The following is a 16,373-nucleotide window of genomic DNA, read 5'->3' on the forward strand; positions in this document are numbered from 1 at the left end:
ACTCCGTCTCAAAAAAAAAAAAAAAAAAAAAAAAAAAACCCACAAATTACCCGGGCATGGTATGGTGGCATGTGCTTGTAGTCTCAGCTGCTTGCATGAGCCAGGGAGGTTGAGGCTGCAGCAAGCTGTGACTGCAACGCCACTCTAGCAAGTTCGATGTTGTTGCATGTAGGGGTAAAGAAAGACCGAACCAGATTAGCTGTGTTCAAATTCAGGTTCCATCTCTACTAGCCTTGTGACCTTGGGTAAATCAGTTAACACAGTGCTTTAATTTTCTCATCTATGGAATGGGTGTAATTAGTAGTATCTACCTCAAAGGATCATTGTGAGGATTAAATGAGTTATATATGCAAAGGACTTAAGACAGGACCTGTCATATAATAAGGGATATATGTGTTGTGGGTTTTTTTTTTTTTTTTTTTTGGAAGGGGATTTTCGCTCTTGTTACCCAGGCTGGAGTGCAATGGCGCGATCTCGGCTCACCGAAACCTCCACCTCCTGGGTTCAGGCAATTCTCCTGCCTCAGCCTCCCGAGTAGCTGGAATTACAGGCACGTGCTACCATGCCCAGCTAATTTTTTGTATTTTTAGAAGAGACGGGATTTCACCATGTTGACCAGGATGGTCTCGATCTCTTGACCTCGTGATCCACCCGCCTCGGCCTCCCAAAGTGCTGGGATTACAGGCTTGAGCCACCGCACCCGGCTGTTGTGGGTTTTTTTTGTTTGTTTGTTTGAGACGGAGTCTCTGTCTCCCAGGCTGGAGTGCAGTGGCGCAATCTCGTCTCACTGCAACCTCTGCCTCCCAGGTTCAAGCAATTCTGCCTCAGCCTCCCGAGTAACTGGGATTACAGGTGCCCACCATGCCCAGCTAATTTTTGTCTTTTTAGTAGAGACAAGGTTTCATCAATTGGCCAGGCTGGTCTCGAACCCCTATCCTCAGGTGATCTGACCGCCTCGGCCTCCCAAAGTGCTGGGATTAATTACAGGGGTGAGCCACCGCACCTGGCACATTTTATCTTTTGGCAATTATTTTTATTTTTCTATATTAGACTTCTCTCTCTCTTTTTTTTTTTTTCTTTTTTTTTAAGACACAGTCTCACTCTGTTGCCCAGGCTGGAGTGCACTGGTGTGATCTCAGCTCACGGCAACCTCCCCCTCCTGGGTTCAAGTGATTCTCATGCCTCAGCCTCCGTAGTAGCTGGGATTATAGGCATGTGCCAACACCCCCAGCTGATTTTTGTGTTTATTTAATAGAGATGGGGTTTCACCTTTTTGGCCAGGCTGGTCTCAAACTTCTGGCCCCAAGTGATCTGCCTCAGCCTCCCAAAGTGCTGGGATTACAGGCGTAAGCCACTATCCTGGCCTATGCCCAGATAATTTTTTTTTTTTTTTTTTGTACAGACAGGGTTTCGCCATGTTGCTCAGGCTGGTCTCAAACTCCTGAGCTCATGCAGTCTACTCGCCTGGGCCTCCCAAAATGCTGGGATTACAGGTGTAGGCTACTGTGCCTGACCTAGATTTACCTTTTTCATTTCCTATGGTTTCTTCAGATGAAGCCTGAAAGGGCTTTGCTGGCAGTTGTTCTGATCTAGGAACTGTTAAAAATTGGGCAGGCATGGTGGCTCATGCCTGTAATTCCAGCACTTTGAGAGGCTGAAGCAGGCAAATCACGCGGTCAGGAGTTTGAGACCAGCCTGGCCAACATGGTGAAACCCTGTCTCTACTAAAAATACAAAAAAACTGTCTGGGCATGGTGGCCCATGCCTGTAATCCTAGCTACTCAGAAGGTTGAGGCAGGAGAATTGCTTGAACCTGAGAGGCGGAGGTTACAGTGAGCTGAGATTACGCCACTGCACTCCAGCTTGGGTGACAAAGTGAGACTCCAGCTCAGGAAAAAAAAAATCAAAATTATTTGTAATAAGCCCTCTGCTTTCTCATTTTGATTACCCTGTTTCTTCCTATAAGAAGGCATTGGGATACTTTCTCTCATGTCTTTTCCCCTTTGTAATATCAGTAGAGTCTGCCTTTTTTCCAATGCCCCACTGCCATGCCTACACACAAAAAGCACCTCCAAGAAAGGCTAAGCTGTTGCTATCTGTCCCCTGCCAGAGTTTCCTACTTAAAGGTGTTGGGGGAGGGAGAGGGTGGAGACTGGTGAGTAGATGATAGACATTAGGGAAAGACTTTACCTTAGGGTTCAGTAGCTGGGAGGAAGGAAGAGTTTGTTGAACAGTTGGTCATCAGACTATGCTTAAACCAGAATCCATACTTGGAGACAACAAATACAATGTAAATATGTTTTTATACCAATATTATCTATAACTTGGTTGATTTCTAATTTTTAAAAAGTATCAAATTGTTAAATCTGTAAAAGTGAACAAAAGTGGGTTGTTCTTTTACAGTGCGATGTATGATGTATGGCTTTGGGGATGACCAGAATCCTTATACTGAGTCAGTGGATATTCTTGAAGATCTTGTCATAGAGTTTATCACTGAAATGGTAAGATTTTTTTGTCGTTGTTTTTGTTTTTGTTTTTATTTTCTTGAAATGGCAAGATTCTTTCACAACTGGTCTTAGTAATTGAAGAATGGATTTGAAATATTAAACTTAGCTAGGCATAGTGGCTCACGCCTGTAATCCCAGCACTTAGGGAGGCTGAGGCAGGTGGATCACATGAGATCGGGGTTTGAGACCAGCCTGAACAACATGGAGAAACCTTATCTCTACTAAAAAATGCAAAATTAGCTGGGTATGGTGGTGCATGTCTGTAATCCCATCTGCTCGGGAGGCTGAGGCAGGAGAATCACTTGAACCCAGGAGGTGGAGGTTGTGGTGAGCCTAGATTGTGCCATTGCACTCTAGCCTGGGCAACAAGAGCAAAACTCTGTCTCAAATAAAAAAAAGAAAGAAATATTAAACTTTAGATAAGATCAGAATTTATGGAATCCCTTTGAAATAAGCTATCCATATGAGTGCTTGTTTGCAGAAGTTACTGTTTACTATTTATCATTAAGGATAGGGGTAGGCCGGGCGCGGTGGCTCAAGCCTGTAATCCCAGCACTTTGGGAGGCCGAGGCGGGTGGATCACGAGGTCAAGAGATCGAGACCATCCTGGTCAACAAGGTGAAACCCCGTCTCTACTAAAAAATACAAAAAATCAGCTGCGCATGGTGGCGCTTGCCTGTAATCCCATCTACTCAGGAGGCTGAGGCAGGAGAATTGCCTGAACCCAGGAGGCGGAGGTTGCGGTGAGCTGAGATCGCACCATTGCACTCCAGCCTGGGAAAAAAAAGCAAAACCCCATCTCAAAAAAAAAAAAAAAAAAAAAAAAAAGGATAGGAGTTATACATATATATTCTATTCCTCCTTCTTCCATTTTTTTATAAGGACATGATTATAAAATCCTTGAGTAAAATAAAAATATTACCCATAATACCATTATTCAACGTAGGTTTTTTTTTTTCTCCTCTCCTTTTCCAGTATTTAAAGATGTACAATGTTTGTGTGTGTGTCTATGTGTGAGACAGGATCTCACTCTGTTGCCCAGGCTGGAGTGCAGTGGCATCATTGCTCACTGCAGCTGGGACCTTCCGGACTCATGTGGTCCTCCTACCTCAGCCTCTCAAATATCTGGGACTACAGGCATATGCCACCATGCTCTGCTAGTTTTTAAATTTCCTGTAGAGACGGGGTCTCATTATGTTGCCCAGGTTGGTCTTGAACTCCTGGGTTCAAGTGATGTACTGCCTCAGCCTCCCAAAGTGCTGGGATCATAGGCATGAGCCACTGTGTCTGGCTCAATGCCTTATTATTAAGTATTTAGCTTCTATTTTTTAGTCATTAGAAATAATGTTATGTACAATTCAAAATGAGATTTAAAAATAAAATAATAATCTTATGATATATCTTCGATTTTTCATAGGTGAGTATATAATAACAGGATGAGATAGATTTATTTGATTTTTAGAAAACCCACCAGTGTCTACGGCCATACAACCCTGAACGGATCTCGGAAGCTAAGCAGGGTCGGGCCTGGTTAGTACTTGGATGGGAGAAAACCCACCAGTATTTATTAGGTATTAAGATGGAGGAGGACACAAAGCAAAAATGAAATGGGTGGGTACACATAATTATAAAATTATTTTATACAAATTAAGACAAAATCTACATATATCAGAAAACAAAAAAGGAACAGTAAAGTTACAGTTGTAATGTCTTGACAGTTTTAATGTCCTTAGGATTTTTTTAAAGTGCCTGTGAAGCATAAAGGGGAACATTGCTAACCCAGTAGAAAATGGACAAAGGGCCGGGTGCGGTGGCTCAAACCTGTAATACCAGCACTTTGGGAAGCCAAGGCAGGCGGATCATGAGGTCAAGAGATCGAGACCATCCTGGCCAACATAGTGAAACCTCGTCTCTACTAAAATATAAAAAAAATAAGCAGGGCGTGGTGGTGCGCGTCTGTAGTCCCAGCTACTCGGGAGGCTGAGGCAGGAGAATTGCTTGAACCGGGAATGTGGAGATTGCAGTGAGCCATGATCACACCACTGTACTCCAGCCTGGCGCCTAGCCACAGAGCAAGACTCTGTCTCAAAAAAAAAAAAAGAAAATGGACAAAGGACATGAGTAGAAAGATAATTCACAAATGAATAGCCATAATAAGATAAAATCTTCAACCTCACTTGCAATTAATAAATGCAAATTAAAACAGTAAAATGTTAGATTTTTAAAAATGAAATGTAATATGTTTCTTTGTAATAGACTCACAAGGCAATGTCCATTGGAAGACAAGGTCGAGTACAAGTTGAAGATATCGTCTTCCTGATTCGAAAGGACCCAAGGAAGTTTGCCAGGGTTAAAGACTTGCTTACTATGAATGAAGAATTGAAACGAGCTAGAAAAGCATTTGATGAAGCAAACTATGGATCTTGACACTTTTTGTAGTTTCTGAAAATTACCATCTGGGGATATCATATATAATAACTGTATATCTTCTAAAGTAAGGTTCTGCTATCTAGCCATGGAAATGAAAGATGGAGAAATACAAAGTTTTCAGCCTTTATTTATTTATTTTTATTTTAGAGATGGGTTTCACCATGTTGGCCAGGCTGGTCTCGAACTCCTGACCTCAGGTGATCCACCCACCTCAGCTTCCCAAAGTGCTGGGATTACAGGCGTGAGCCACTGAGCCCAGTCTCAGCCTTTATTTTTATGCCTTTGATTTTAGAGTGATATTGGTGTGTTTAATTACCTGCCTTTGTATTACCATACTTGAATTACTTCCTGGGCTTTAATGACCACTCGTAAGTCACGGTACCTTGCAAACCATGCAGTTCCTTCTGACTTTTGAGTATCTAAAGGAAAAAGCAGTATTTATGTGTCAGGTATGTTTATGCCCTTGTAAGCTATACTGTAGCTGTTTAATATAAGAAATCTAAATGGCATTTTTGACTTGACAGCTCAGAGATGTACTTTATGTATTTGGAAGTTTTTAGACAACAATTAGTTTACTATCTAGTTTATTATTAAACATTATTAAATATAATTATTATTAAAGATAATGAACTGGGCCGGCCACGGTGGCACACACCTGTAATCCCAGTACTTTGGGAGGCCGAGGCAGGTGGATCACTTGAATCCAGGAGATGTAGACCAGCCTGGCCAATATAGCAAAACTCCGCCTCTACTAAAATTTCAAAAATTAGCCAGACATGGTGGCATGCACCTGTAATCCCAGCCACTTGGGAGGCTGAGGCAGAACTGCTTGAACCCAGGAGGTGGAGATTGCAGCGAGCTGAGATGGCGTCACTGCACTTCAGCCTGGGCAATAGAGCGTGAATGACTCTGTCTCAAACAAATAAATACAGATAATGAGCTTTTAAAGAGATGATAGAGAAAATACAGTTTTTTTGTAAGAATGTTTATCTCTCTTAAAAGATCATTTGTTTTAATTTTCTTCTGATAACAAGTTATTATTTTTATTTAAGAAACTAAGTTTCATGTAAATAATGCTGTGTTGGAAGGCTTTTTGAGTTAAAATCTTTTGGAACTTATAACATCCTGTTAAGTTTTAGGAGAACTCGTTTTCCCGATCAGATTCAAGCTTCTAAAAATAAATGCTTTCAGTAGCAGGAATGGCATTGCTTAAAAAACTGATGGCGGGATAAGCATTTGGGTTAGTGTTTTATTTACATATTTGTAAGTACTTGTTCATTGTGGAAATGTGTCCTTTGTGGCTAAACCATATGTGGCTATGGAAACCATGTTTGTAGTTCTGGATATACAGGTTTTGTGTGTATTTAGTCTATTGTATTAAATTATTGCCCTTAGCTTAAAGTAAGGATTACAATTACATTTAAGTAGATCATTGAATGTTATTGTTAATGAAACTTACTTTTGTGTGCCGCTTATAAATATGATCTATAAATCAGTGCTTAGGAAAAGTTTACTTTCTTTCTTTTTTTTTTTTTTTTTTATTTGAGACGGAGTTTCGCTCTTGTTACCCAGGCTGGAGTGCAATGGCGCGATCTTGGCTCACCGCAACCTCCGCCTCCTGGGTTCAGGCAATTCTCCTGCCTCAGCCTCCTGAGTAGCTGGGATTACAGGCATGCACCACCATGCCCAGCTAATTTTTTGTAGTTTTAGTAGAGACGGGGTTTCACCGTGTTGACCAGGATGGTCTCGATCTCTTGACCTTGTGATCCACCCGCCTCGGCCTCCCAAAGTGCTGGGATTACAGGCTTGAGCCACCGCGCCCGGCCTGGAAAAGTTTACTTTCTTAACCTACGGATATGAGAATAAAGTATGAACAGTTAAACAGGTTGATGCTTGAATCTGACTGATTTATGACTTTTTTTCCTCCCAGAATATTATGCCCATTACTAATACGATAATTCTTGCTGCTTAATCAAGCTGAAAACTTTATTTCAGTGCATATCTGGGTGAATCTTTTGTTATTTAAAAAAGCAGGGCTGGACACGGTGGCCCATGCCTGTAATCCCAGAATTTTGGGAGGGGTAGGAAGGAGGATCACTTGAGCCCAGGAGTTGGAGACCAGTCTGGGCAACATAGTAAAACCCCCATCTCTACTAAAAATCAAGGCCAGGAGCAGTGGCTCACACCTGTAATCCCAGCATTTTGGGAGGCCAAGGTGGGTGAATTGATTAAGGTCAGGAGTTCAAGATCTGACCAACATTGTGAAACCCTGTCTCTACTAAAAATACAAAAATATTAACCAAGTATGGTGGCATGTCTATAGTCCCAGCTACTTGGGAGACCGAGGCAGGAGGATTGCTTGAACCAGGAGCTGGAGACCAGCCTAGGCAAGATGACAAGACCCCATCTCTGTTAAAAAAGAGCCAGGCGGCTGGGCACAGTGGCTCACGCCTAGCACTTTGGGAGGCCGAGGTGGGTGGATCACCTGAGGTCAGGAGTTCAAGACCAGCCTGGCCATCATGGTCAAATCCCATTTTTATTAAAAAAAAAAAAAAAAAGGCCGGGCACCGTGGCTCATGCCTGTAATCCCAGCACTTTGGGAGGCCGAGGCGGGTGGATCACGAGGTCAAGAGATCGAGACCATCCTGGTCAACATGGTGAAACCCCGTCTCTACTAAAAATACAAAAAATCAGCTGGGCCTGGTGGCGCGTGCCTGTAATCCCAGCTATTCAGGAGGCTGAGGCAGGAGAATTGCCTGAACCCAGGAGGCGGAGGTTGCGGTGAGCCGAGATCGCGCCATTGCACTCCAGCCTGGGTAGCAAGAGCAAAACTCCTACTCCAAAAAAAAAAAAAAAAAAAAAAGCCAGGCACAGTGGTGTCCACTTGCAGTCCCAGGTACTCAGGAGGGTGAGGCGGGAGAATCACTTGAGTCTGGGAAGTCAAGGCTGTAGTGAACTGCTCACTCTCACCCAGGCTGGAGTGCAGTGGCATAATCACAGCTCACTGCCTCGACCTCCTGGGCTCAAACGATATCCTCCTACCTCAGCCTCTGAGTAGCTGGAACTACAGGCATGCCTAGTTAGAGAAGCTATTTCACTGTGTTGCCCAGGCTGAGTGGGGCTTTGTGTTAAGACTATTTTAGGTTGCAAGCGATATAACTTAACTCAAAACTATTAATAGCATAAACAAAGAAGGAATTTATTGGCTTACCAAACCGAAACATGGGAAAGAAGGGATTGAGCTGACTTTAGGGTTGACTGGATCTAAGTACTTGAGAAGCAAGACTCTGTCTCTGTCTTTTATCCTAATTTTGGTTTTATTCTCAGCATGGCAAAGGAATATGATGGCCAGCAGTTCTAGGGTTCCCTCCTTACAAATCCAAATTGAAGAAGCTGCTTCACTTCCTAATATAGAAAATTCCAGCTGGGCGCAGTGGCTCACGCCTGTAATCCAAGCACTTTGGAGGCCAAGGCAGGCGGATCACCTGAGGTCGGGAGTTCAAGACCAGCCTGACCAACATGGTGAAACCCCCGTCTTAAAAAAAAAGAAAAGAAAAAAAGAAAATTTCAAGCAAGGATTATGATGATCCAAGCTCTGCTTATTTTCTTCCTGGACCAATCACTATGGCCAGGAAGAAGTTGTACTATATCCTGGATCTCATGCCCGACTTATGGTAATAAAGGGCTTGGCATAGGATTGGGAACTGGGAGCTGGATACTGCTATTAGCAAAAAGGGAAAGAGACTTGGCAGGCTGACTTGATTCATGAGCTTACTTATTAACTTCAAATTCTGGTAGTAAGGTGACAAGGCTATCTTCCAGTATCTAGAGTTGCACAGTGTAAATGGTAGCCACTAGCCACATGTGGCTATTTACGTTTTAAAATGAGAAAAATTCAGCTGGGTGTGGTGGCTCACACCTGTAATCCCAGCTCTTTGGTAGGTCGTGGCAGGCACATCACTTGAGGTCAGAAGTTCAAGACCAGCCTAGCTGGGCGTGGTGGCTCACGCCTGTAATCCAAGCACTTTGGAGGCCAAGGCGGGCAGATCACCTGAGATCGGGCGTTCAAGACCAGCCTGACCAACGTGGTGAAACCCTGTCTTTAAAAAAAAAAAAAAAAAAAAAAAAAAGACCAGCCTGGCCAACATGGTGAAATGCCATCTCTACAAAAAATACAAAAATTAGCCGGGTGTGGTGCCACATACCTGTAATCCCAGCTACTTAGGTGGTTAAGATAGGAGAATTGTTTGAACTCAGGAGGCAGAGGCTATAGCAATCTGAGATCACACCACTGCACTCCAGCCTGGGCAACAGAGTGAGACTCTGTCTCTAAAATATTTTAAAAATTATAATAAAATGAAGAATTCACTTCCTTATTGAATTTGCTATATTTCAAGTTCTCAAAAGCCTCATGGCAAGTGGGTACAGCATTGAACAGTGCTGACATGGAACATTTCCGTCATTATAGAAAATTCTTTTGGACAGTGCTGATCTGGACTATATAGGTGCTCTCTCCTAAATTAATTCATTTTTTTAACCTACTACGGAAAATCTCAAGTATATACAATAATCGTATAACGAGCCCCCAGCTTCAACAAGTAACCAACTTTTTGCCAATGTGTCCTATCCCTCTACCTTTAAATATATTTTTTTTAATTTTTGGACTTTGGTTTCAGAACCCTTACCTTACCTTTTTCAAGTATTATTTTAAAACAAATACGGCTGGGTTCGATGGCTCATGCCTATAATCACAACACTTTGGAGGCCAAGGTAGGTGGATCACCTGAGGTCAGGAGTTTGAGACCAGCCTGGCCAAACAAAATGAAACTCCATCTCTACTAAAAATACAAAAATTAGCTGGGCATGGTTGCAGATGCCTGTAATCCCAGCTACTCTGGAGTCTGAGTTGAGAAAATCCCTTGAACCCAGGAGGTAGAGGTTGCAGTGAGCTGAGATCGTGCCATTGCACTCCAGCCTGGGCGACAAGAGCAAGACACCATCTCAAAAAACTAAAAGAGCAAATCTCAGACATCGTTGTATCATTTCATCTATAAATACTTCAGTACTTTTGTGTGTGTGTGTGTGTGTGTGTGTGTGTGTGTGTATGTGAAAGGGTCTCACTGTCTCCCAGGCTGGAGTGCAGTGGCACGATCTCAACTCACTGCAACCTCTGCCTCCTGGGTTCAAGTGATTCTCCTGCCTCAGCCTCCTGAGTAGCTGGGATTACAGGCACGCGCCACCATGCCCAGCTAATGTTTTGTATTTTTAGTAGAGACGGGGTTTCACCATGTTGACCAGGATGGTCTCGATCTCTTGACCTCGTGATCCACCCGCCTCGGCCTCCCAAAGTGCTGGGATTACAGGCTTGAGCCACCGCGCCTGGCAATTTTTGTATTTTTAGTAGAGACAGGGTTTCTCTATGGTTGCCAGGCTGGTCTGGAACTCCTGACCTCAGTCAATCTGCCCCCATCAGCCTCCCAAAGTGCTGGATTACAGGTGTGAGCCACCATACCCAGCCCTTGAATACGTTTAAAGGAGACGCAGCAGTGGTGGTGCTTTGTTCTCCTAAAGCCTCACTTAGGTTAATTCCATGTCTTGGTTAGGTGCTACTGGCTGTGAAGCACAAAGCTCTTTGATGTGTGTGTGCTAGTAATGGGAGTGGAGCTTCTAAAACAAGTTCTCAGCTCCACAAACTTCCCCTGAATTCCTTGAGGCAAAGTTTCCTAGCTTGGGCTTGTACTCAGACTTCTTTCTCCTATTTGGAGGAAACCCAAAAATTCTCTTCTCCTTTTTAGAAATAACATTTGAAAATCATATTAAAAGAAGTCCACCTAAGCCTATAGGCATTTAAGTCACAAAGCACCATGAATCATTCTGTCATGTAAGAACCTGCATTTCCAAATGATGCCTAACCTAGTTCCTGACCCAGAACAGGCATTCAGTTAATATTCGGTGAATGATTGAGGCAGTACCTTGGGATCTGAGGACAGTCCTTCATCTAAGCAAGCCTTGTCCTCTTGGAACAATTGACTACTATTGCAGCAACTAGAGTGAAAGACAAGAAGATTTCATCTTAACCAGTGTGGCTGAGCGTAGAAGGAGAGCTATTAAGGTTGTAGTGTAAACCTTGGTGTTACATTAAGAAACGAATATACAGTGAACGCATTTATCAGTGTGCAAGCGATAAGACGTACCACATGTCTTGTGTTGCAGAGCCTGTTTCCTTCCTCCTTCCACCTTTTTTCCAGAAATATAATGGTGGTATATTTGCTTCCGCCAATGCTGATTCCTATTCATTGAAAATGCATAGGCAAATAGCACGATGCTATAGGATATGGGGAATATAAACATTAATAAGACCTCTTATTTTCTCTACCTTTTCAGAATAGAGTCCATTTTATTCAAGCTAAAATTTCTGGCTGAGCATGGTGGCTTAAGCCTATAATCCCAGCACTTTGGGAGAGAATGCAGTGACACAATCATGGCTCACTGCAAGCCTCGAGCTTCCAGACTCAAGCTATCCTCCCGCCTCAGCCTCCCTAGTAGTTGGGATAGCATGTTACCATGCCAGGCTAATTTTTTTTTAATTTTTAGTAGAGAAGGGGGTCCCGCTATGCTGCCCAGGCTAGTCTTGAACTCCTGGGCTCAAAGGATCCTCCTGCCTTGGCTTCCCAAAGTGCTGAAATTACAGGCATGAGCCCCTGTGTCTGGCACTGTTTTCTTTTTTTCTTTCTGTTTTGTGTGTGTGTGTGTGTGGTGTGTGTGTGTGTGTGTGTGTGTGTGTGTGTGTGTGGTTTCAAGGAGCAGAGTGGGTTGTTTTTTTTTTTTTTTTGAGTCAGAGTCTTGCTCTGTCTCCCAGGCTGGATTGCAATGGCGCCATGTTAGCTCACTGCAACCTCTGTCTCCTGGGTTCAAGCAATTCTCCTGGCTTAGCTTCCCGAGTAGCTGGAATTACAGGCACCTGCCACCATGCCCAGCTAATTTTTGTATTTTTAGTAGAGACAGGGGTTTCACCATTTTGGCCAGGCTGGTCTTGAACTCCTGACCTCGTGATTCACCCACCTTGGCCTCCCAAATTGTTGGGAGGCATGAGCCACCGCACCCAGCAAGGAGCAGAGTGTTTAATAAGCAAGAAAGAGAAGAGACGGCAAAAGGAAGAGGCTCCCTGGTACAGAGACAGAGGGAGAGGGGGCTCCAAAGCCAAAAGAGGAGGTCCCCCACCTTTTTTTTTCTTAAAATGGAGTCTCGCTCTATCACCCAGGATGGAGTGCAGTGGCACGATGATCTCGGCTCACTGCAACTTCCCCCTCCCGGGTTCAAGTGAGTCTCCTGCTTTAGCCTCCCGAGTAGCTGGGATTACAGGCACTTGCCACTGCGCCCGGCTAATTTTTTTGTATTTTTAGTAGAGAGGGGATTTCATCATGTTGGTGATGGTCTTGAACTCCTGACCTCATGATCTGCCCGCTTCGGCCTCCCAAAGTGCTGGGATCAGAGGCATAAGCCACTGTGCCCGGGCTGGCCCTCAATTTTTTTTTTAAATTAGCTAGGCAAGGTGGCTCATGCCTGTAGTCCCAGCTATTCAGGAAGCTGAGGCTGGAGGATAGTTTGAGCCCAGAAGTTTGAGACTACAGTGAGCTATAATCATCCCATTGTACTCTAGCCTAGGTGATACTCCAGCCTGGGTGAGAAAGTGAGACCCTGTGTTTTTCTTTTTCTTTCTTTTTTTTTTTTTATAAGATGGGGTTTCACCATGATGGCCAGGCTGGTCTTGAACTCCTGACCTCAGGTGATCCACCCACCTCAGCCTCCCAAAGTGCTAGGATTATTGGCGTGAGCCGCCGAGCCCGGCTGATACCCTGTGTTTTAAATAAATAAATAATAAAATAAAATTTCCAGTTAATGTAATATGGTAGAATGAGGCATGGCACGGTGGCTCACACCTCTCATCCCAGCACTTTGGAGGCCTAGGCTGTCAGATCACCTGAGGTTGAGTTCAAGACCAGCCTAGACAACATGGTGAGACCCCCATCTCTACTAAAAATACAAAAGCCGGGTGTGGTGGTTCACACCTGTAATCTTAGCTGCTTGGGAGGCTGAGGCAGGAGAATCGCTTGAACTGGGGGGACAGAGCTTGAAGTGAGCCAAGATTGCACCACTGCACTTTAGCCTAGGTGACAGAATGAGACTCCCTCTCAAAAATAAAAAAATAGGCCGGGCGCGGTGGCTCAAGCCTGTAATCCCAGCACTTTGGGAGGCCGAGGCGGGTGGATCACGAGGTCAAGAGATCGAGACCATCCTGGTCAACATGGTGAAACCCCGTCTCTACTAAAAATACAAAACATTAGCTGGGAATGGTGGCGCGTGCCTGTAATCCCAGCTACTCGGGAGGCTGAGGCAGGAGAATTGCCTGAACCCAGGAGGCGGAGGTTGCGGTGAGCCGAGATCGCGCCATTGCACTCCAGCCTGGGTAACAAGAGCGAAATTCCGTCTCAAAAAAAAAAAACAACAAAACAAACAACAACAAAAAAATAATGTGGTGGAATGGGAAAAGAACGTTTTAAGAGTCCGAATGGTTAGAATCCTGTCTCTGCTACATACTAGCTGTGTGACTTTGGCCCAGTTATTTTCTTTAATCTGTAAAATGGAAATAATTAATACGTGTTTTAATGGAGATTATGAGGCTTAAATGAGAACCTAAGCAAGGCATTTCATTTTGTGTTCAATGAATGCCAAAGCCAATGTAATACCTCATCGAGGCCTGCCTTCCTTCCTTCCTTCCTTCCTTCGTTCCTTCGTTCCTTCGTTCCTTCCTCCTCCCTCCTCCTCTGCCTTCTTCTTCTTCCTTCCTTTCTTCCTTTCTTTCTTGTTTTATTCTGATGTGACTCTAGCAGTCTTATATTTAAAACTCAAGAAGGAATCAGCTGCATTCCATAACAGCTAACTATGCAGGTCCACCCAACCAAGGTATGTATGTATTTGTTTATTTATTTATTTAGAGACAGAGTCTCACTCTGTCTCCCAGGCTGGAGTGCAGTGATGCGATCTCAGATCACTGCAATCTCTGCCTCTCAGGTCCCAGCGATTCTCCTACCTCAGCCTCCCATGTAGCTGGGATTACAGGTGCCCGCCACCACACCAGACTAATTTTTATATTTTTAGTAAAGATGGCGGTCTTACCATGTTGGCCAAGCTGGTCTTGAACCCCTGACCTCAAATGATCCACCCACCTCAGCCTCCCAAAGTGCTGGGATTACAGGTGTGATACACTGCACCTGGCCTTGAAGGTATTTTTTAAACTACCAATTCACTCTGAAGCCCACTCATCTTCAGCATCCCACAGATGAAGCACATGTTCCACTTAGCTAGGTAATAAAATGGCACACACTTTGCACCTCTGATGTCGCAGGACAGCTGCCTATAAAACTAGACTTCTGATGCTGGGCTCCAGTTTCATTCTCATAGGTCATCATCTTCATCCGGGAGAGCAGTTGTCTGAGCAACCTCTAAGTCATGCTCATACTGCTTTGTCAAAGCTGGGTCCATGATGTTGAAATAGTGAACCCGAAGTTTCTCTCCAAAGAATCAGTATATCCGTATGTTCAGCTCTCTTATTCTTTAATTCTCCATTTTAAAGTTTGACTTCCTTCTAGTTTCAGTAAACAACCTTTTCCACCAATTCTAATCAGTAGTTCACATCTGTTCCCTTGGTCCCCTGCTCCATCCTGACTCATCCCAATCACCTGCTTTGGTCCTGCTCCGGTCACCTGCTTTGACCCCTGGCTACCTGCTCTGACCTACCTGTAACCGTCTTTCCCACCAAGCTACCTACCCTGCCACTCCAGCGCGTACCTCTGATCCCTTTAAAAATAGCCAATGGGATTAGTCTAAACTGTGCAGTCTAACCCTAGCCATTAGGGGGATGACACAGCAGTAGGGGCCACCTCTGTCAGCAGTAAGTACCCCTTCCCCTTCCTTGTCCAGGCGTGTGCTCGCCATTGTTCCATCTGTGAGCTGCACCCTTCTATAGAAGTAAATTGCCTTGCTAAGGAAATTTATATTTGATTGCTACTTTTGCAGCACTGAAAAGTCTACTTATAACAATGACAGCCTCCGGTAGGGGAGAGCAGGGGTGCAAACCCCAAGTTAGAGCCTCCAATGAGCTTCCTAGCAAGGGGAGAAAGGGCTTTTCAAAGTTGTAGTTACTTTTGGCAGTAATGTCATAGTACTGAAGATTCTTCTTTTGGTGGAAGACAATAGATTTTGTCTTCACTTTCCTGTCCTTAATATCCACTTTGTTGCCACACAACACCAGGTGATGTTTTCACACACTGGCACCAAATCTCTATGCCAGTTGGGCTCATTCTTGTATGTAACTCTTGATTTTACATCAAACATTTTGATGGCACACTGGACTACAGCTTAGATATAATAGCCATCTCTCAGTCCACCACATTTCTCCTGGCTGGCTGTATCCCATTTATTGAACTTAATACGTCCTCTTTTGGTGTGGAACTCTTGGATGATGAACCTCAACACCCAAGGTGGCTACATACTTCTCAAATTCACCAGTCAAATGTCGTTTCACGAAAGTAGTTTTTCCAGTACCACCACCATCAACCAATACAAGTTTGAACTAGACCTGGGGCTCTCCCTGGGAAGCCATCATGGCATTCCTTCCAGAAACGTCTCCTGCCCATCCGACTGAGTGGTTCTTCCTTTTTTCAAGCACTCTCCCTAGCAGGTGATCAGTTGTTTGTCACATTGTCCCTGATTAGTTACCTTTCTAGAGCTACTAGAATATGTAAATATTTAAAGGATGCTGGGTTGGGCACAGTGGCTCATGCCTGTAATCCCAGCTCTTTGGGAGGCCAAGTGGAGAGGATCATTTAAGTCCAGGAGTTTGAGACCAGCCTGGGCAACATGGTGAAACCCCGTCCCTACAAAAAAAAAAAAAAAAAGCCGGGTGTGGTCACTTGCACCTGTAGTCTCAGCTACTGGGGAAACTGAAGTGGGAAGATTGCTTGAGCCCAGGAGGTCTAGGCTGCAGAGAGCCATGATTGCATCACTACACTCCAGTTTGGGTGACAGAGTAGAGACTGTCACAAAAACAAAAACAAAAAACAAACAAAAAAATTCTCTAAAATTATATGATCCTGACTCAGTAATTAATTATTAACAATTTGTTAATAAGTATAATTTCTAGGCCGGGCATGGTGTCTCATGTCTGTAATCCCAGCACTTTGGGAGGCTGAGGTGGGTGGATCACTTGAGGTCAGGAGTTCAAGACCAACCTGGCCAACATGGTGATACCCTGTCTCTACTGAAAATACAAAAATTAGGTGGACATGGTGGCATGGGCCTGTAGTCCCAGCTATTCAAGAGGCTGAGGAAAGAGAATTGCTTGAACCCAGGAGGCAGAGGTTGCAGTGAGCCAAG

General features: G+C 44.1%; 1 protein-coding gene and 1 pseudogene across 1 annotated transcript in view; one reads left to right on the top strand and one right to left on the bottom strand.

Annotated features, from left to right (window-relative positions):
* TAF13 (TATA-box binding protein associated factor 13) overlaps positions 1–5,038 on the top strand; it is a 16,870-nt gene extending 11,832 nt beyond the window's left edge. Inside the window, exons 3-4 of the mRNA XM_032249891.1 lie at positions 2,404–2,501; positions 4,764–5,038. Of these exons, the coding sequence (XP_032105782.1) occupies positions 2,404–2,501; positions 4,764–4,934 (269 nt within the window). The 3' untranslated portion in view covers positions 4,935–5,038. The remainder of the gene's footprint in view (positions 1–2,403; positions 2,502–4,763) is intronic.
* Positions 5,039–14,331: 9,293 nt separating this feature from the next.
* LOC116531226 lies at positions 14,332–15,760 on the bottom strand (annotated as a pseudogene).
* Between the last annotated feature and the right edge of the window lie 613 nt (positions 15,761–16,373).

The sequence above is a fragment of the Sapajus apella genome, unplaced genomic scaffold (genome assembly GCF_009761245.1).
Source record: "Sapajus apella isolate SASKATOON/1434 unplaced genomic scaffold, GSC_monkey_1.0 scaffold69, whole genome shotgun sequence".
Classification (NCBI taxonomy): domain Eukaryota; kingdom Metazoa; phylum Chordata; class Mammalia; order Primates; family Cebidae; genus Sapajus; species Sapajus apella.